The sequence below is a fragment of the Heterocephalus glaber genome, unplaced genomic scaffold, assembly GCF_053883595.1.
Source record: "Heterocephalus glaber isolate CG9 unplaced genomic scaffold, H.glaber_assembly_v1.0 deba00000613, whole genome shotgun sequence".
NCBI classification, from domain to species: Eukaryota; Metazoa; Chordata; class Mammalia; order Rodentia; family Bathyergidae; genus Heterocephalus; species Heterocephalus glaber.
This window is the reverse complement of record NW_028258152.1, coordinates 4108160-4129611: the sequence shown is the minus strand read 5'-3', so window position 1 is coordinate 4129611 and position 21452 is coordinate 4108160. Positions and strand designations below refer to the sequence as shown.

General features: G+C 44.7%; 1 protein-coding gene across 7 annotated transcripts in view; it reads left to right on the top strand.

Annotated features, from left to right (window-relative positions):
• Positions 1-21452, top strand: part of Dclk2 (doublecortin like kinase 2) — a 148478-nt gene that overhangs the window by 98789 nt on the left and 28237 nt on the right. For 5 of the 7 annotated variants that reach the window (XM_004869160.4, XM_004869162.4, XM_087205728.1 and 2 more), the window contains 4 exons: positions 3019-3113; positions 18650-18725; positions 19767-19875; positions 21104-21161. In XM_004869160.4, coding sequence (XP_004869217.1) covers positions 3019-3113; positions 18650-18725; positions 19767-19875; positions 21104-21161 — 338 coding nt within the window. The remainder of the gene's footprint in view (positions 1-3018; positions 3114-18649; positions 18726-19766; positions 19876-21103; positions 21162-21452) is intronic. The other 2 variants (XM_004869163.4, XM_004869161.4) reach the window with 1 other exon arrangement.

Genomic DNA, 21452 nt, shown 5'->3' with positions numbered 1-21452 from the left:
CCTTTTAATTGTGGGGCCAAAGGGCTAATTTGAATGAAGTCTTCTGATTCACTGAACCCTTCAACAAATCTCTACCAAAATAGTCTTGGCCACTCTCCCCCTTTTCAGCTAATAGACGTCAATTCTGGGTAACATAAATGGGTTGTTACTGTAATTTAAGCCTTAAAAATTCTTATTTTGTGTTTCAGGCTTGTGAATCTTTCATAGTCTACAAGATAAAAATTATTTAGAGCCAATAAAGAAACAAAAAGCTGCCCCCCACGTTTCTATCTTACTGTTGAGTGGAAAGGGATAAGATTTTAGGAGGGAAAATCAGGAGAGGGGTGGAGCAGTGGGGAGTGTTGTGAAGATGCCGGATCCTTGTGGGCTGCAGCAGTGGTGTGGCAGCTGCCACATGGTGCTGTCCAGAGTCCATTTAGCTACCCGCACTGCAGAGAAGTGTGCAAGTAGACGGAATTCAGGACTTCTCACTCGAGAACACTTTAGAACCTTGCAGATGCTATTGAGAACTGTGAGGCCACACACAGCTAGTGCTCTTTAGAGTGAATGTGAGTTTGGGGGAAATACGGCCACACGGTTATTACTGATGTGGGTTAAATGGTTGGCAGTGAATCTTGCTAAGACACGTTGTTTAGGCAAGGAGTGGATTTTCTCTTTGCTAGAGATACAGCCATGTGCAGGAACAGATTTCCCCCCTTTCGTCCCTTTTCTGTGCCCATTTCAAGGAAGCCTTTGCTGTCAGCATGGTGTCTGAATAGGAGTGAAAGCTGACAGTGCTGATAATGAGGAGCTGATTGTCGCGTGGGTTGGAGGAAAGAAAAAAATGAAATTCATTCTGGGCTCACAGCAAGCTTTCTAATTTATCATTCACAGTAATCTCTCTTTTATGTGAATCCTTTGAAATAAATATTTTAGAGACCAGTTATTAGAGCAGTTTCTAGGTTCACAGCAAAACTGAGCAGAAGGTGCAGGTTTCCTGTGTACTTCCAGCCCCAAACATGCACAGCCTCCTTCCTGCATTATCAGCGGACCCGGCAGAGTGGCACTATTTTAAAAACTTTTTCTTTTTTCTTGCAGTTGTAGGGATTGAACCCAGGGCCTTTGCACTGAGCTATACTTTCAACCCTTTTCAATTTTTTAAAAATTTACTTTGAGACAGTCTTGCTAAACCTCTGAACTGCTCAGTTGGGATCCTGCTGCCTCAGCCTTCCAGAGTGCTGAGATTATGGGCCTGTGCCACCATGCCTGGCTCGAAATGGTACCTTTGTTACAGAAAGCAGGTCGTCATCATCCAAGGCTCACAGTTTGCAGGGGCAGGCACCCTTGACGTTGTACATGCTGCCACTTGGGAAAAAACTTACGATGGCAGTATAGTGCCATACAGATAGATCGTGTCATTGCCTTTATGTTTCACCTACTTTATTTTAAAAGAAATAACATTAATTGAAATTAACTCAATTGAGAAATAATAAGGGCTGCTGAATACTCTTAAATGTTTCCAATTGTGCAGTTACTTGTACTCAAAGTACCACATAAGTTTGTTAAGAAAATCTAGAAAGCTGAACTGAGTAATTTAGAATTAGAAAAATTAAAGTTTGGAAATTTAAAAATCAGTGAAAAGTGTCACATTTACTGAGTTTTTTTTTTTGGTACCGGGGATCAAACTCGGGACCTTGCGCTTTCAAGGCAGACACCGGAACCACTGAGCTAAATCCCCGGCCCATGTTTACGGAGTTTTTAAAGTGAGTGATATAATAATGACTATGAGTACAGATATATCTGTCTATAGATGATCCATCTAATCATAAATATTTGTTGATCCAGATGATCTAAATATATTTAAGGACTGGTACTCACTTTTGGGCCTTTATCTCTGCATTTGGCTTTTTATACTTATTAGAATCATCTAGCACTCTCTCATGTTTTAAAAAAAAAAGCCAGACAGATTTTGCTTTTTTATCCATAAAGATGAATGGCAGTATTCATTCAAAAGCTTTGAGGATTATTAATAAAAGGGATTATAAGTACTCTTTCGAGGAGGAAAAACTAATAGTAGATGTTAAACCAGCTTTGCAAAGTCCCTGCAGAAATAGATCCAGGTGACACAGTCAGGATGTGCACCAGCATTGTGTAACCAGCATGTAACCAGCATTCTGTAAAACACAGTGTGAATTAACCTTCCTCTGAAGAAGTGTCAGCCATACTTTTCCTGGCATGGAATCTAAATCAGGATTTCAACCAAGGAAGTTTATGGAGGTTTGGAGGGGCCGTATAGAAAAACTACAGGGATTTGCTAAGTAATGAGGAAATTAAGCCGTGAAGGAAACAAAATGGAAGGAATTAGAAATAACTAGTATAGATTTTTTAAAAAGTTGAGGAAGGCCTTTTATGGCCTTCAAGCAACTAAGTAAAGATTAAAGGAAACAATAAGTAATTTTCCCTTTCCAGGAGGAACGTACTGAGGGGGTGGAGGTGCGGGGCTGTGTAGAGCATGTGCTTAGCAGGTGTGAGGCCCTGGGTCAATCTTCAGTAAAAAAAAACAAAAACATATTCAGAAAATATGTTTGGGTTGTGGTGCAATTGATTCACGAGAGCTGTCAGAACTTGTCGTCATTCAGGCTGGGATACAGGAAGACAGTGGATGGATCTTGGAGGTTATGGAACAACCTTCCTGGTAAATCGTAATGTAGCAGCCAGTCCTTTACCTCTTGAGAGCCAGGACATATGGACAAGTTCTCCCACAAACCTCTAATTCCACTATGTCTTAGATGTTTGTTTATATCACTGTTGGAAAACTATTATTGAAGATAATTGTAGTTTCACTCCTTGTCTGATTTTTTTTGTCTGTAATGCAATGGAATACATTATTTTTGCTTTTTGCTGATTTGCCATCTGCTTTGAGCTTTAAGTAAACTGAAGTTTTATTGGAGCAATATTGTGCATGTGTTCAGTGGTTTCACACAATCTAGCTCTTTTGGGTTTTGATTATCTCTGTCTCCTTTGTTGTCTCCTGGTCAGTTAACGGAACTCCCAGCAGCCAACTTTCCACTCCTAAATCTACAAAATCCTCCAGCTCCTCTCCAACCAGCCCAGGAAGTTTCAGAGGATTGAAGGTATGAAATAGGATCAGTGATGTGTTTGTCTGATTTTGCTATTTTGAATTGTGTACTCGAACACTTTACATTTGTCTAGGGGCTTGAGTGCAGTAACAGACAGAAAAATGTGTAGGGATTTGGAGTCAGGCAGAACCAGCTTTGAATGCTGGGTCCTGTTGTAATTTTGCCCAACTTTCTTAACTTCTCCCAACTAAAGTGTTCTCATCTCTAAAACAGGAATGCCAGGTTGTGGTTAGGATTGAACATAACATGAGTAAGTACAATAAATACTTTTCCAGTTGTCAAAATGGTTTGTAATGGCAGAATCTTGGAGAACACCATAATTCTTTAAAAAATCTTACTTAGAATCAGGATTTTAATATTAAGGAGGCACTAACATAATTTGACTTTGTGCATTCTAAAAGAATACCCACATTATTCCCACAAATGGATGTTGAAGAGTGTTTTCTATCAGTAAACTGAATGGTAGGTAGACCCACCAGCCTTGAATGCATAAGGAATCAGAACCTATTTGGCCCAGCATCCTGATGCCATCAAAGCAGTGCATGAGGTCTGTGGTTGCCCCACTTTGTGGACCATCACATTCTCCACTCAACTGTGAGCTTTGTTTGTCCTCCCCTGAGAATGGCGTGTGTTCCTGAGTGAACTCGGGATGCTCCTCTAAGTGCCTGAGTACAAAAAGAGAAATTCTGCCGGAAATTCTGCCTGTGTTTGTGCCGGCTCACTGAGGTCCTCTGATGGAATTCGGACTGACACTGACAGTAAGTTTGGGGGTAAAGAGCACGTAGCTCTCACCTACTCCTAATTACTGGAAACTCCTGATATTTATCACGAGAGCCAGGTACATTTCTGAAGCACTGAGTTGGCATCGGTAAATTTGTGATGGTTTTGATGGAATTCTTAATTGTCAATTCCCAAAAAAGTTATGTAAATTAAAAATCACTAATTGGTTAATTATTTTCAGATTTCTTTTCCAGCTTGTTTTCTCCATGATGGTTTGGAAGTGCACTGTTATTAATCTGAGTATCTTTAAAGAGACAGTAAAAATAATTTGGGGTTAAAAAAAATTTGGGGTGATTCACCTCTTTTCTAGTTCCAGTTGTTGCATCATTTGTTAATGCAAAAGACAAGTGGCTCTAAGGAGCCACATGCAAAGTCATTTATTAGCCAGATGTGGTACACGCCTGTGATCCTAGCTAGAACTCAGGAGGCTGAGGCAGAAGGATCATGAGTTTGACGACTTACTAGCAAGACTCCATCACACAATAAAAATTAAAAAAGGCCAGAGATGTAACTCAGTGGTAGAGCACCCTTGGGTTCCATCCCATAACAAAAAGAAAAAAGTCACTCCAGGGTGGAAGTGGGGTCCTTGATGTAGGGCTGCATGGGATCATGAGGTGAGGACCTTCGTCTTTGATCACCCTGGGTCTTGGCCACTCTCCCCCCCTTTCAATTACCCATGAGTAACCTGGGCTCCCTTATTTCTTCTCCGTTCATTGTCACCTCTGAGCCCAAGATGGTCCTTTTCTTTTGTTGGCACTGCGTCAGTTGGTCCTGCTTAATGGCAATAGAGAGCACGGCTTCAGGGCTGGCACTGTACCCTCACAGAAGTACGCAGGACGCTGTGTGCACCCACCCATCCCTGCACAGAGCGCAAGGTCACTTGCACTTAAGGAAAGAAGATCCAAGGAGTCTTTCAAATGTGACTACATTTGTTGAAAAATAAGGTGAACTTGTTACAGTAGTTCTGTGCTGGATATACTTTCATTTCTGCAACAACCCCAGCATGTAGGACATAGTAAATGCTCAAGGGTTTTTTATCACTGCTCTGAGAGAGAGAGAGAGAGAGAGAGATCGTCTGCTTATTAAATGCCCACTTGCAGATGAGATTGTAAGTAAAATAAAGAGCAGTGTCTTCCTGTGGCTGCCTCAGCCCCTCCCCATTCCTGAGGCTGTGAGTTCATGTTCATAGCTCCAAAACCTCCAGATTTGTTTCTCATCTGTTCAATGAGGATGACTGATTTTAAGTGACCTTTAAAATGGGATTATAGTTCTTTAATTTGTCAAAAACAAAACACCCTGTCTAAAAAGCTATGTTGTCTCTTTCTCCTCTTCTCAAAATCACCAAAATTTACCTTAAATATTTAGTAGCTCAATGAGTCTGATTTAGCTTTTAGGCCCCATCTCTAGCCATTTCCTGTTTTCCAGGTCCCTGCCTTGTTGAGGTTTTACGCTTCCCAGTTCCCAGCTGTGGCATCTATTTTCACTGGGATGAAAACCTGCTTTTCAAGCAGATTTATAGGCAAGTTACTCGACTCTACCCAATACCCTAATTTTGATGTCTTTGTAAAGCTCTAGTCAGCATCTGTCCATGTGTGCATTACTTTTTTCTTTTCAGTGACATTAAAAATGAAGAATTATAGATAATTACCATGTGTTAGTGCTGTGCATTTTCCTTGGCATTTGTTCATTTAAAATAGCTTATTGAGATCAATTAAGAGGGAATATCTGACAATGGAGAACTGGTTTTCATGGGCAGGAACTATTTATCCTAGCTGGATGCTTTAATGGTTCGGGGGATAGATAATTGGGTTCCAGAGAATCAGAGACTTGACCCCAAAAAGCAAGCAAACCAATCCCAGGCTGCATTCTGTGTCTACTGGGACATAGCTTTGGGCAGACTCCCCTCACCCCCACCTACACACTCGCTGGGGACTGAACCTACAGCAGGGCTTTTGCTCTGAGTTACATCTCTACACCTTTATATATTTGAGACGGCCTAAAACTTGGGATCCTCCTGCCTCAGCCTCCCACAGTGCTGGGATTATAGGTGTGTGGCGTTGCATCTTCCTGCATAGATGGCTTTTTCCTGTCCAAGTTTTTCTCACTAGGAATTAAGTGCAGTGATGTCAACAGTAAGCAGAATGTGCTGTTCTGTCACCACCACCCCCTTATGCTAATGCTTGGTAATTTATATTTTGGTGGGAACATTGAAAGCACTGAAAATGAAAATAAGTGATAGGTATCTGAGCTCAGATTATTGGTGTCACTTTCATTTGCTCATAGAAAAAGACATGAGGAATATAGAAACAGCCCTCTTTAAAAAGTACTCATGTCCTTAATAGCCTTGTGAAAAAAGACAGCTTTGGCCCATTCTTGTGTGGTCATTAAAGATCATATTCTTTGAGGGTCTGAACCAAAGCCAGTAGAGGAAGCAAAACTTTCTTCAAACTGCAAATAAGTTTTTCAGAGTGGGATTCTAAAAAATAGGATGTTAATCAAATAATTAAGGTTCTTTAAACCTACAACTGAAAGACATCAGGACAGCTGAGGGTTGCACCTCTGTGTTAGTCAGCCTTCTAGTATTGTAACAAAGGGTCTGAGATCATCAACTTACAGAGAGAAAAGACTTGCATTGGATCACCACTGCTTTGGAGGTTTCAATAGAAGATTTGTTGGCCTCGTTGCTTTTGGGTCTTCGGGGAAGTAACACATTGTGACAGGAGTGTGTGGCAAAACAGAATCCCTTGCCTCATGGCAGCCAGGAAGCAGCAAGGGAGAAAGGAAGGGACTAGAGCCCTGTAGCCCCCATGGGGGGCACAGGACCCTCCCCAGGCCTCACCTCCAGGCTCTATCCAGAGGGCCTCCCTGGGGAGCAAGCCTTTACCATGTGGATCTTTGCGGGATGCTTCCAGTCCAAACTATAGTGACCCTGATTATAATTGTGGTCTTGCCTGGGCAGTGTTAAAAAATTCACCAAGTTCTGCCTCTTGTTACAGATGGTTGGGGAGACTTCACCCATTGGGGAAAGGAGAAGGGTTCTGATGGGCAAATGAACCACTGTAACGGGGTCTTGTAGTGAGGGGGAAGATTGGGCTCATCCCCAGAGCCAGCAAGGACAAGCAGAGGCGTGGAGCAAAGGAGCAGGGTGGGGTACAGGGGTGGTAGATGTCGGAGAGGAAACATCAGGGGCCAGGGATTTCTGGCTAAGCTGACCTGATGGGGTTATTGCTAAACGCAGCCAGAGTGATACAGCAAGCCAGATGCCAGCCGGCAAGGTCTTCCCTAAAAGGACATAGCAGGATTCTTGCTCAGATTGGATTCTGCACGGATAGAGAGGGAGGTCCAAGGTCGGGCCTCTTCAGCCAGAGAACTCAGGAGCTGGAAGAAAGCTAAGTCAGAGGAGGGGTTTTTTGACGGTACTTATCAAAAACCACAGCAGGTGAAAACTGTGCGTGTCCTCAGGCCGCCTCAGTCCCCTCAGTCAGCTCAGCCCTCGTTTATAGGAGCAGCTGAGGTGCAGAGGTGGGAAGTGATTGCCCAAGGTCCATGGGGCTGGTTGAGCTTTAACCTGTGCGATCCTCACTGTTCCCTGTCACTGCTGGGCCTGCTTCTGGCCGCACGGAGGACACTGAGGAGATGCGCTCTGTAAGTCCCGTGGGAGAGCGTGTTTGCTACTGAGCACCTGGTTCAGACAGATGCTCTGCATAAAGGAAGGTTGGGGCAAGGAGGGCTGGATTGGAGTGCAGGTAGAGATCTTGGGGTTCCAGGAAGGCTGGATGAAGAGAGTAGAAAGACAGAGGAGACATCTCTTGACAGCCCTTCCTGAGAGACCCAGGGGAAGTGCTTGTTTATAGGCATCTGATGCGAACACTCTGAAAGTGAACGAGTCCACTGACATGCCTAGCATTTCTACCCCGTAAACCTTTCGACAGAATTGACCAGTGGGTAGGGTTTTCTTTGGAAGTCAGCAGTGGAGCTGGGTACCGTCCAGATTGGCACGGGGTGGGGATGGATAGTGTGGTCCAGGCCCAGCAGATGTGTGGCTGTGAGGTGATGTTACCTGCAGGGCCTGTGACCAAGGCCATGATGTGGGCACAGTGGCAAGGCTGGCTCTGAAAGCAGAGCCTGTGCTTGTAAGTGCTGCCAGTCCGAGGCATGGGCAGCAAGCAAGACCAGGGCGATAAACACGTGAATAGAAGCAATACAGTGAGACCAAAAATGTGTACAACAAGTTACTAAAGGGAAAGGCCATGCAGCAGGCCCCTCTTGGGCCCCTACACAGAACCGATTCCCTAGGTGCCAGAACTTGGCTCGCTTTTGTTTCGATTTAAGGAATCCGGCCTTCCTGAAAGGTGGAGCCACTCTTGGTGCTTGTCACCTAGGGAGGAGGTGCTTCAGCCCAGACCCAGCCTCCTCTGCTGAGGTAGCTCCAGGTACAATCCTGCCAGGTGCACTGCGAGCCTGGAGGCCTGTGCAGTGGGGCCACTTCAGCCAGGTCGTACTGTAGGTCTGTGGGACTCTTGTTTGATTTTGTCTGCATCTTCTGTGAATATTTCAACCTGTCCTAGCTACGCTAAGGGCAACCAAGACAAAAGTCTTTGTTCCCACTTAGCCAGAGGATTTGGGCAGAATGGGCACCCAAAAGTGTACAGCTACACAGGGCCTGGAAGACGTCCCTCCTGCCTTTGGAGGAAATGCAGGGTGGTGTGATTGGAAATGGGGCTCTGAGGTGGTCAGAGTGCCTGGTTTGGTCATGGTATGGCCACTCATGCCAAGCTCGGTGACCTTGGGCAAGTCACATTTCCCTTATTTGGGAAAAGGATTCACAGGACCTACTGCAGAGTTGTGATGGGTTAGATATGGAGAACAGACTCAGAATGGCTTTGTTATTCTTCCTGTAAATCACGGGGTTTCCAGGTTGTTTCACATGGAGGAAGTTTCACTTCCAGACATCCCCATACAGCAGTGTACAGTAAGGACAGTGAACACGAGAGAAGTCAGAGCTGGATTTTTTTTTCTTTTGGAATCCTATACATTTTACGTATTTAAAAACCTCCAGAGCAAGGGTCCTTGGCACTTAAGCATGTAAAGAGCCTCAGTTTTCTTGCTTCCAAAGTGACCTTCACAGAGGCTAGGAGGCTGCGGGTTGACCACCAAGGAGAGCAGATTCCAGGGCCCTGTCACAGGCCAGTTTCTCCGGGAGCAGACAAGATGGGGTTTAAGGTGCAGCGAGTGTTCAGGAAGCAGTCGTGGGATCTGCAGCTGAGGATGGGGGGGGGCCACACTTGGAAGGGAACTACCTTTTATGACCTCCTCTGCTTTTCTCTCCACTCCTGGCTCTCACCTCCACCCCACCGCCTGTTTCCCTGCCCCTCCATGTAGTCTGACCCCATTACTAATCTATACATGACTTTCCTAGGAATGACTTAGCCCAAAACCTCAACTTGATGCAGCAATAAACGTTTATTTTCTTACACTGTTCTGTGGGGCAGGAATTTGGGAGCAGCTTGGTTTAAGCTCTGTCCCAGTCAGGAAAGATGCCTGGGCTTCTGCTGCCTAAAGACTTGTTCCAAGGCGACTGCTCCTCTTAGTGCTGGCTTTTTGCAGAGGCCTCAGGTCCTCAGGATCCAGGCCCCTCAAACCATGGCAGCTCTCTTTCCCTAAAACCAAGTGATCAGAAAGAGATAGTGCCATGCAGAAGCTTTTGTTTCCATGACTCAGCTTTGGAACCCAGTCCCCAGCATTTGCATGGGACCTTAGGAGTCACACATGTCAGTCCACTCAGTGTAGGAAGACCTGCACAGGGCCGGGAAAACCAGGTGAGGCTCACGGCTCCATTTTGGAGACCGGCCATCACGTGAGCCTTCCTTCCATTTTCATCTCCGTCAGCCACCCCAAATTTCTGCCATAGGCTGCCCCTGCATCCCCATCCTGTCCTCCCCAAGGGACAGAGTCTCCTCCATCCATTTGGCTGCTTTGTTTTCCTTCCGGTCCTTTCGTACTTCAGACTGATTACTCCCTGCCTATATTCTTTTCTCCTCTCCTCTTCAAATCGTAGAATTGCCCACCACCACTGGTATTGTTTCCTTCTCTCAATCCCCTTCTTCCTTATCTTCTGTTGACCTGGGGTTATGATCTGTTTCCTCTGCCTGGGCTCCGTGGAGTCCCTTCGATCTAGTCGATAACTTTCCCTCCAGGAATATTTACTGTGTTTAAATCACAGCATTTTCTTTGGGGCAGAGAGGCAATAAAGAGTACTAAACGTGGCGTCAGCTGCCAAACAGATGAAGAAAGCATTTCCCTGAACTTTAATTCATCATCCATGCCCCAATTTAAGACTTTTAAGGCAGTCGTAACTAAAGGCTTCAGTCATGACTAAGCACAAGGCTTCAGTCATGGGCACATCTTCAGACACCGAGGGGTAAAACGTCTCTGAGTTTTGATGCTGCAGTGTATGCCTGGAGGCTGTCTGCTCTGAGCAGTCTTGTTGGTTGAAAGAAGGGAGAAGAAAGTACACTGGAACATTATCCAACATCTTGAGATTATAAACCATCTGATGTGCTGATATTTTATCTGCTGCTGTCTCCTGGGCCTGCCGCGCTGAAAGATTTTCCAGATTTGTGAAGCGTGGGGAAAGCACTGGCAGTATCTCATCTTGATTGGCAGAGCTAAAATGTAACTCTGTGACCCGGTGAACTTGAAAACTCCTCTGCCGAGCTGGGAAATGTAAATCCACAGTAGCTGCTGACCTTAGACGTTTTTGCTTTTCCCTGGAGTCTTGGCGTTTCTATTGTATTTAAAGCTAATAATCTTTAGGACTAAGCCACTGCCTGCTTGAGCTGCTTTTCATTGCCCCAGAAAGGTTTGGTGGTGACCTTATCTTTTGAACATAACCAAGTTTGTTAGAAGCAAAAACAAAGAGAAGGACTATATAGTTTGAAAGACTTAAGTGCTCCAGCCAAACCATAATGTTGAATCCCAGACTCTGTTTGCAAACAAGGGTCTGCACATTGCAGTTGCTCAGTAAATTTGGGGCACTTGGGGCAAAAGGCCCATCTGGGCTACAGCCCGTCTGTGAAGCTGAAGGGAAGGTTTACCAAGCACATCATGTCTCAGTTGCATCAGTTGTAATTTGAATGTAAACAACACATGTTCATATTAAATATCCCTAGCAGGGCGTTAGAAATTCTTCCTGGTGGTACATTAGAGGAAACTGGATGAAGGTAAGACTCGGAGGTGGTTGTGGCCAACTGTCGTAGCCTCTGAACCTCTGAACTGAAAAGGCAGTCACGCGGGCATCCTGGAAATCAGCAAAACTCAGTGAAAGCATGCAGCCAGTTTTAGTATGTAGGCACCATGATTCCTCCCATCACTTGCTCAAAATCCAGTGAGCCAACACCATACTTGAAAGGCTCGTTCAGAGGAATTTGGGGGGCCGGGGATTTAGCTCAGTGGTTCTGGCGCCTGCCTCGCAAGCACAAGGTCCCGAGTTCGATCCCTGGTAGCAAAACAAAAAAACCAGAGGAATTTGGGCAGGTAGTGTGGTCTACTTAGGTGGTGTTGATAGCTAGGACACAGGAAGGTGTAAGTTAGCACGTTCCACATGGCCCCTGTGTGGACTCTTGAGCTGGCTGCTGTCATCAGCCTTATTCGGGTAACCATAGGTTCTGATCAGTGCTAACCAGGCACAAAGCTCAAGTGCCACCAGTTCTGCCAGATGAAACCAAGTCTGAGAAATGGCTGCAGACAAGAACATTTCATATGTCACCAACCTCTTGTGGTAATTCAGATTCATTTCATGTCCCGTTACTCTTATGGAAGCATTTCAAAGTAATAATGATCAGAAATCCAGTTTACACATAACAAAAGCTTTCGTTCTTCAGTGCTCCCCTAATTCAGCAATAATTTACACTCTCTTCTAGTTACTGGAATTAATGTTTCTGATGTTTTTTTAATAAATCTAAATCTTTATAAATACTATCTAGTATAGTTGGTTCAATATACTTCAGAAGAAATCTTTTTAAAGAAGAAATTTTTCTTAGATTCTTGGGCCTGGCATAAAGTGTGCATTCAGTAAAACAGATGGTGGTTTTCTCCACTTTTTGTACAAAGAGAAAGTTATTCTTTGCCTATAGATGACTTGGAGTGCTTAGACTATTGGACGAGTGACAGAGAGAACCTTAATTATTATAGCTGGACACTTCGTTGCAGTCACTGCCAGAAACTTCCTTCCCAAATGTTGTCAGCCTGGCTGCCCACTGGATCATCTGTGGAGCTTTAGAAGAAAATGTAAAACCTGGACTCTACCTTTAATTAATCCGGGTGCAGCCTCATAGTAGTTTTTTTTTTAAGGGGAAAGGTTTACTTGGCTTACAGTGCATTAGAGGTTTCAGCCCATGATCAACTGGCTCCAAGGCAGGGTGGCAGAGGGCCAACAGTTCATGGTGCCCACACAGTAGGAAAAGCAACGAGGGGCTGAACAGTGTCTTTCTCCCCCTTTTATTCAGACTACTTAGGGCAGGGGGCACTCACACCCTTAATCCTAGTGCCCTCAGGCCTGTCCCCACCATGAATCAATTATGTACTCTAGAAAAAGCATGAGGCTTCGAGGTAACAGCTAAGCACAAGCCATAACATTCCACCCCTGATCCCCCGAAGACTCAGGGATATCCCTTTAGGCAAAAAAGCATTTAGTCCATCTCCAAGAGTTGCCGAAGTCCTAACAGTTTCAGCGTTTGCTGAAAAGTCCAAGACCAAAGTCTCCTCTGAGATTTAAGGCAAATTCTTAGCTGCAACCCCCTGCACAAATGAAAAAAGTTAAACACTTCCAACCTACACACGATGGCACAAAACAGACATTACCATTCCAAAAGATACAAACAGGAGGATACAAAGGAATGGGACCAAAGTACATCCAAAATCAGCAGAGCAAACATTACATCCCACAGTTCCACTTCCAGCATCCCCTGCAATCTGTGGCAAGCTGTCACCTCCAGAGGGCTTGGGTGGCTCCACCCCAAAGGCACTGCAGGTGGCTGTAGCTCCCACGGCTTCTCTCTCGGGCTGGCTCATCTCCCTCCTTGCAGCTTTCCTCAGACAGTCCACGCTCCTGGCTTCCCCACCCTTCTGGGCTCTCCACTGCACCTTCAGCTTCACACTCAGCTTCACACTCTGCCCCTCGGGGGCGCCCTGCCCGGCCTCCCAGGCCTGCTTCTGGAATCTGGGTGGCAGCCTCCGGACCCCAGGGCTCTTCCATTTTGGGGTGCTGCCTGGATGGTGCCCAGGCCTGCTGCCAGCTGCACCAGTAGCTAGTCCTCCTCCTCTCTTGGCTGTAAGGGTCGAGCATCTGGATCCCTGAGCACTGAACCCAATTCTGAGGGACACACTCTCCAGGCTGCCCTTCTAGAACATGGTGCTCCGGGGCTCTCTTCTCAAAGCAAAGTCATTTTTCCAATTTTGAGGCTGCAAAGGGTAGAGTCTTGATGCTTCTTCTGATCCCCTCAGGCCATTTTTTCTACTCTCCTGTTCTTTCTCAGCAGTCATGATCTCCTGTGCTCTATCTTTGCAGGCCACAGCTTTACTGGAGCTTCCTTTTTGGCCAAACTCAAAACATTTAAAATCATCAGGTAGGCCCTTTGCTCTTGATTCTCAACATAAATCTGGCTAAAAGCCCCAAGAGTAGCCATGCCACGCCTCAAGATTAGGCTGCCTTGAAATTTCTTCTTCAAGATTAATTAGTCCACCACCCTTAAGCTCAGTCTCAGGCACAGTCTCCGGACATGAGCAAAATGCAGACAAACTTTCTGCCAAGGCTTAGCACACATTGTCTGGAGTCCAGCAGCCAACGTAGTCCTCCTTCTCAGCAGAAGCCTCCCAAGCCTGGTCTTTACCGGCCTTCTGGCCTTCTGAGCTCTGACCAGAATCTCCCGTACAGAACAGCCTAAGGTGTTCCAGCTCTTCTTCAGTTGGCATCTCTAAACCTTTCCTAACTCTTCTTCCCACAAGCCAACTCTTGAGCCACAAGGCCAGGTAATGTCACAGCAACGACTCCACTTCTCTGGTACCAAATTTCTGTCTTGGTTACTTTTCTCTCATTACTGAGACAAAGTTCCTGACATCCAAAGTTAAAGGGGGAAAGGTTTATTTGGCTTACAGTTTGTAGAGGTTTCAGTCCATAATCGACTGGCTCCAAGCAGGGTGGCAGAGAGGTAACAGTTCATGGAGCCCACATAGTAGCAAAAGCAACAAGGGGCTGGTAGTAGAGTTTTCAGAGCTTTCTAGATGACTTTAATATGCAGCCAAGCACGGAAAACTGCTGCTTTATGGCAACAGCCATACCCTGAAGCTTATTCTGTCCTGGGATTTAAAAGAACAGTATAAGAATCATGGTGGAGGAAAAGTTTTCCTAAGAAAGTTCAGGCGGTCTCGTTTTCCTGCTAGCCAACTTTGGCCTGTTTGGTTAAATAAAACTTTATTGAAACACAGCCACGCTTGTTTGTTTACATTGTGTTCTGTGTCTGCTGCAATAGCCACTTCAGTAGTTGTAGCAGAAAGTGTATGACTAACAAAGCCTAAAATACCACTTTCTGGCCCTTGCCAATTGAGTTATGATGCCGTTTCCCAAAATGGATTCAAGAAAATCCACTCACTACACACAAATGTCTCCTAGATGGTTTCTAGTATTCTACTTAAAAGCCAACAATAATACACACACACACCCCCGCCCCATACTGGGGTTTGAATCCCAGTATATCTACAGCCCTTAATTATTATTTTATTTTGAGACAGGGGGCCTGGCTAAATTGCCCAGGTGGGACTCAAACTGGCAGTCCTCCTGCCTCAGCCTCCCAAGTGGTGGGATTGATTATAGGCATGTGCCACCATGGCTGGTAGTAATAATACGCTTTAATACATTCAATAACCACTTTTGCTACTTTGAGGTGCCTGTTTCTGAACAGAACTTTACATTTTTTTGGTGTACTGCTTTTCTCTCTAAATTTTAAGAGCTGTAGGAATTGTAGTAATCCACTTAGCAAAGAAATGGAATGTAGGAGGCTGACACAGCACCCTGGTAAGCAGAGGAGGCTGGGGTGGCATCACCAGATGTGCTCAGCCAGCCATGGTGCCTTTTCCAGTGTGCTAGCAGCTAGGAATATTGTGCAGCCTATTCCTCTGCTTTCCTGTCTTTGTGAACATGCTCTAGCAGCAGAGCATTTGCCTGCATTGTGTACACACGTGTGTGGAGCCACTGCCTAAGCCTGAGCATTTGTGGGAAACTGATGCATCGTGAGACCAGGAAGTGACATGAAAGAAATCACACCCACAAGCTTAAGCTTCACACGGTTTCTCATAGAATAGCAAAATGATGACTAAAGAGCAAAAGAAAAGCTAATAGGAAGTAGGGAGATCCAGTAGATCTTTCTCAGATGGGCCGGGGATCAGGGGGTGAAGGTGGGGAGGGGAGAGAAAAGGATGCAAAAAGAACTGAGGTGTGTTCTGCACACATCCCAGCTCCCCACGAGGAATGGGAGCATCATGTACTGCCCACATCTAATAAAAAGTAAAACAAAAAAAATAACGAAAGAGGATGGAACCCTGGCTGCCAGAGTAGGTGAGTGGCGCAGTCACAAAGGTCACAGAGCGCTCAGCTCAGCAGTGTCTTTGAGGTTGTTTGTGTCACCTGTGCTGCTGCCTGATGAGGACCTCATCAGGGACTCTGTCCCCCTCCTTCCCACCCCTCAGCCCGGTCTTTCTCTTTTTCGAGGTCTCTGCAGCCTGCACGGTGCCTGCTGAGGGGACCTGCACCTGCTGCTTCCTTTGTGCTGCTCATTAGCATTTTAAGAGATTTTAAAATTTTATGTGGATAATAGAAGCAGGATAGGTTTCATCATAAATGCAAGATTTGATCTCTCAGGTCCTAATTTAATCCTTGCTTCAGTAAGAAGGTGCAATTCTCTGATCAGGGGCAGGGAAACAGAACAGTTTGGCAAAAGAAACAGAGTTTAGTGAAGTCTTAGCGGGTGCCCTGCGTGTTCGTAGCTGTGTCTTTGAGAGCGTCAGGGCACTAAGAATGCTCTGCCTTCTGTTTAACAACAGACGCTTCTCATTTGCCAGCAGTCTGCAGAGATGTTGGCGCATACCTGGCTTTTCCTGTTCCCCTGGGGAGGCAAGCTTCATCCATGGGAAGGAAAGTGAACTTAATCACAAGCTGGGTGATTCGAGGAGAGACGCTCAGGTTCATGGCTCAGCCCCGTGGTTCCGCTCACAGCTTGCCTGCAGTATTTGTGGCCACCTCTGGTTGTAGCATGTACTGCTGTCTTCTTGTAAGATTGTCCACCTCTGGGCGACAGTCCCCGTGTCTGTCCATCTTCCTGGCCCTCAAAAGAGCACAGGTGCTTGCTGCGGATGTTGCTAAACACCGGGAGAGAAAGAGGGAATTGAGTCTCCCTTCAGCTCTGATCAGCTGTGCTATACTAAAATTACCCTCTGTTTTTTCATGCTTTTTATTTTCATTATGAAAGCCTTCTTTTCAAATAAAGCAACACATTGGATGAGTCACTCCTAGTAACTAAGATTTTTAAACGCTTGAGGTTTAATAATTTTGTAAAAATTTAGTGAATTTGGGGATTTTGAACGTGGTCTTCCCTACTTGCTAAGAAAGCTGGTTTTCCTGGTGATTTAGTGAAGCCTTTGTCAGATACACCTGGAAGTGGTGTTTCGCTCGGCCCCAAGCCCTCTGCAGCCATGCTGCCCACCCCTTCTTTCCTGGCTCAAGGCTTCCTGGCGCCCAGTTGCAGCTCTTCCTGTCCCAGACAGCTCACTTCCACCCTTCCTGAGCAGCTGCGATTCCTGGGGAGGGCCACCATGCTCAGCTTCAGAACTGGTAGCTGCGTGATCTCCACCACCTTTGTTTCCTGGTCTCTCCCTGCTTTTTGTCACCCTTGAATTCCAATACAAATGAGGCTTATGATTACGGAGAATCAGGATAGGGCAGGAGTGGGGGTTTAGTGAGAATAAACATGGGAAAGTTACAGAGGGTCCTAGGAACCCAGTGAATGGACACTCCCAGGTGTTGCCTATCCACATGCGGAGGTATATGGAGACGGAGAAGCCCATGTCTCAGCCCCTTCTGAGGCTCCCTAGAGAGTCCTTGAGTCAGGCAGGAGACATCGGCTTGCTGTAAACCAAGCGATACCTTTGATCGAGAAAGCCACTTAGAGGACTGTGACCTGTTCCCAGGAAGGCTCAGTAGGGACCAGGGCTGGAGTTGGACCCAGCAGTGGGTGTGGGGAGATGCACACCGCCCGGTGTCCTGAGGCTCTGTAGCTCTTGTCCTGTGCCCATCCTGACCCAGCAGCTGCGGCCTGAGGGTGTGCAGCTGCCTTGCTCTGGTCATGAGCTCGAGACATGAAAAGACCGCTCGCTGTCCACTGTCATCCCCTCGCCTCCGCTGTCTACCTCCAGCACATGTTCGTTCTGGGGTCAGTGATCGGTAGGGTGCTTTCCCCTTTTCAGATTGACTTTCCAGAAAAATTACATTCTTATGTTTATTCCATTAGGAATTTGATATTGACTGAATCCTATCTTTTATTCCTTTGACAATTTCTGATCCAGGAGCAGTTGGATTAGAGAGGAATCGATTTGGAATGAATTATTCAGCACAAATTCTCTTGTAGCCATTTTATATTCAATAATTCAAAATCATTTCAAGATTCTGAGCTAGGTATTTTAAGGAAAGGCACTAATAACTAACATGGAGTTAGTGTTATGTGACAGTAACTGCCAAATGATTTTACAGGTTTGAAGTCACTATTCTCTAGCAAATCCCTCATTGAGTACTGCCATTCTTTCCACTTTTACCACTTGGAAAGTTTAACTCTGAAAAACAGAAATTGCATTATGTAAGTATGGAATGTATGAGAAAAAGAGCGATGGGAAACATCCCAGACAGTGGCCTGAATCCCATGCCGCAGATTTGGGGGTTATTCTGCAGGGAACAAAGACTCACTGGGGTTTTTGGATCCTGGGGATAAAGTCACAGCTACTGGTAGAGAAAGTTTCACTGGGTATAATGTGCAGTGAGAGAGACCAGCAGTATCTGGGAGGCCTTCGACGAGCAACAAGGGCAGCCTTAGGAAGACCTGAACCGAGATGGCACCTGTGGGCAGGGAATGGAACAGAGCCCATTGTGCTTTTCTTGTAGGCTTTTCATGAGTTTCCTCTCTGGGCCTTGGTTTTCAACTTTCTAGCTTTTAAAAATTCTCTTTCAGAGTGCTACTGGTTTTGGGGTTGCCAAATTTCAGTGCCAGAAAAGGAACAAAGATATTAAATATTGACAATGTTTTGTTGCCTAATTATCTTTCGTTGGTAGGCAATACAGCGAGTAAACTCCTAAGAACCAGGAGTTAGCCTGGAACTGTTAGAATTATGCATAGCTCTGAGCCTTCTTTTGCCACTACTACACACTGTGTTCCACTGTGGTGCCATGAAGCCTCCTTTACTTTATTTCATTGCTGGCAGAAGTAACACAGTGTCTGGTTTGAATCTGAATTGAAAATTTACCAAGGAATAAATACATTAATGTGATGTATTGTGTATAGAAAAAGAGGCGAGATGAGAAAGAAGGGAGTATTTCTTCTGTTTCTGCTTCATTATGTTTTTGCATTCCGTAAACATTTTCTGTTTAAGGATTAGTGAGGTAAAGATGTGTAAAGGTACCCTAATCAGTAACAATCAGTTTTCTCTTTCAGCAGATTTCTGCTCCTGGCAGATCATCTTCCAGTGTAAACGGTGGATCTGACCTGGACCGCTGCATGAGTCCTGAAGGTAGTGCTCAGTATTTCATAAAGAACATCATCCGTATGATCCTCTTCAACGGGAGGGGATCTCGTCACCAGTGAGCTCAGTGTTTGGGGGTCAGAGCTTCCAGTTATATGAAATCTTGTCATTAATCTCTAGGCTGCCACAGTTTCAAGTTTTAGACTTGGGCTCCTTCATTTTTCCTTAGTGATAGGTCTGCTTACAATTCCTTTCTCTCAAATCTCAAAATTACCTGTGCCTTGAGTACTGGCACACATTGTGCCGAGTGATTTGATCTTTTTAAAAAATCTTTATTTGTATTAGTACATGTTTGCAGTACATAATGACTGTATTCATTTCAACCTTTCTGAGAAGGCTCCAGGCCAGAGGTCAACATTGATGAGGCATCTCAGCTTGATAGACACACCTACTCCTACATGGGGACCCACCCAGGGTGCCCTGATGGAACTGTATCCCCAAACACAGTCTCACTATGGTGTCCAGGCTGGTCTTGAACTTGCGATCCTCCAGCCTCAGCCTCTTGAGTAGCTGGGATTACAGGTGTGCAGCACTGTGCCCAGCTTGCTTTGGAACTGGTAGAATGCTTGCCAGCAGGCATGAATTCCTAGGTTCAAATCCCAGAACTTCACCAAAAAAAAAAAAAAAAAAAGAAATCCAATAGAATTTTCTTTACTAGCAAATCTTTGAGAAATCTTGAACATTTCTAAGGTAAATTCCCATCACCACCACTTTCCCCTTTCTTGAGCATTAAAAAAAGAGTTTGGAAAAGTTTAATTAGACTTTCTTTTTACCCAAAGCTGATCATTTATACTAACTGATGTTTTAGAGATTTCTTAGGATTATTGATTTTGTTGTTTTCTGATTCTAGCCAATAAGGTGAAAGGGAAATTGATTACTTGGGCATTCTATTTGAGGAATATGCCTAGAGATTTTCTTTAGTTTTACCATTGACTTAAATGCATGGCAGTTTGTTATTTTACGGATATATAGGAATCAATATAGGATGCTGATGATTGCTTTAGACTTTGCATTTACCCTTTTTTGCAGGTGTGAATGGAAACAGGTACTTGGAATCATCGACTCTTCTTGAGAAATACAAGATTGGGAAGGTCATTGGTGATGGCAATTTTGCAGTAGTCAAAGAGTGTATGGACAGGTGAGTGGGGAGTGAGGATACTTCTTTGTTCACCTGCACACAATTTCTTCCCTGGAATTTATTCTTAACATAATCAGCCAGAGGCCTTTCTGTGGAGACTCTCTTTCCGCCTCCTGATACTCTTGAGTCTAGCTGTTTGCCATGCCCACAAGTGGAATGACTGGAAAAAATGCATGTTGTTGGGTATGCATTGGACAGAGAGGTATCAGGTCTCATCCATTAGGCAGAGAGGAACAGGGCGGAGTTAAGTCATTTAATTTAAAAAATCCATAATGCCCATAACAGGCACACTTCTCAGCCTCTACTAATATTAACTGATTTTTTTCCCATAGTCGTCCTCTCTATGAACACTTAACTGGTAGAGCTCAGGATCTGTTAACTTACTGTTTAAGGTCAGAATCGACTAACTTTTGCCTAATCTAGGCCTTTTGTAAATACAATATTTTGTAAATACAGTCTGAGCCAGAAGACTCAGATTAAAAGTCTTTGTGTTTATAGACCACTGCCCTACCTGACTAATTTTTACTGTTTTAGGGGAAATTTTCCAGGAATTTTTAAAAACCAGTTTTTTCCATATTGGTACATCTCCCAGGGACATTTTAGTGCTCCTTTTGGTATACAAGGCAGCTAGCTCACTGTTCTCTAAACGTTACATGCCTCTGATACATAGATTGCCACCTAAGTAGTGCATTAAGCATCTAAAATACGACTTCCAAGGACTTGTCAGAGATGAGTCAGGGTTGGGGTAATCACATGGGAAGAGCCATTTCAGTGGAAGCTTTTCCTCCCATCTCAGCCTCATCAGTGTAGACTCTGGCTGCCTGGCAAAAGCAGCTACACTCAAAAGAACTAACACATTCCAAGAATACTGGAGTGCTTTATCGAACTTTTCACTTTGATCTTTCATGGCACGTTCACACTATGTGAAAGTGATTAAAAAATTAAGCAGTAACATCAAGATTTTTGTGTCCAAGCTCTCTCATGCACATATGGCCATCAAAGGGATGCATAACACCACACCAGATCCCAACTGTTGTTTACTGACTGTGGAGTACGTAATGAAAGTCTGAGGACTCTGTAGGTTAGAATTATAGGATGATGTGACAAATGTGTTAAAGATACATAGATAATAAAATATTTTTCACTTGATCTGTTTTTCTTAATTTTGTTTGGAAAGATGGTATCTCTCATTTATGTCTTTAAGTGTTCTTCCTCTGATTATTCCTAGGTTTACTGGAAAGGAGTTTGCCCTAAAGATTATAGACAAAGCCAAATGTTGTGGAAAGGTATAGTATGCTTTGTAAATGAACTGAGATAACTTTTTATCTCAGTTTACTGTGATCGAGGAGCTCAGGGGAGACTTGCAGAGACCATAGCTCTGGGAGTGCATCAGTAGTAGTGGCTGGGAAAGTAGTTCACCTTTGATTTTTCTTACTACTACCATAAATTGATTAGATCTTGGCCATAGCTGTAGAAAATGTAAGTTCTCTTCTCTGGGAGATACCTACTCAAAATCCAGCGACACTCAGTGTGGCATGAACTGCAAGGGGCCTGAGAAGTCACCACACTTTCACGCC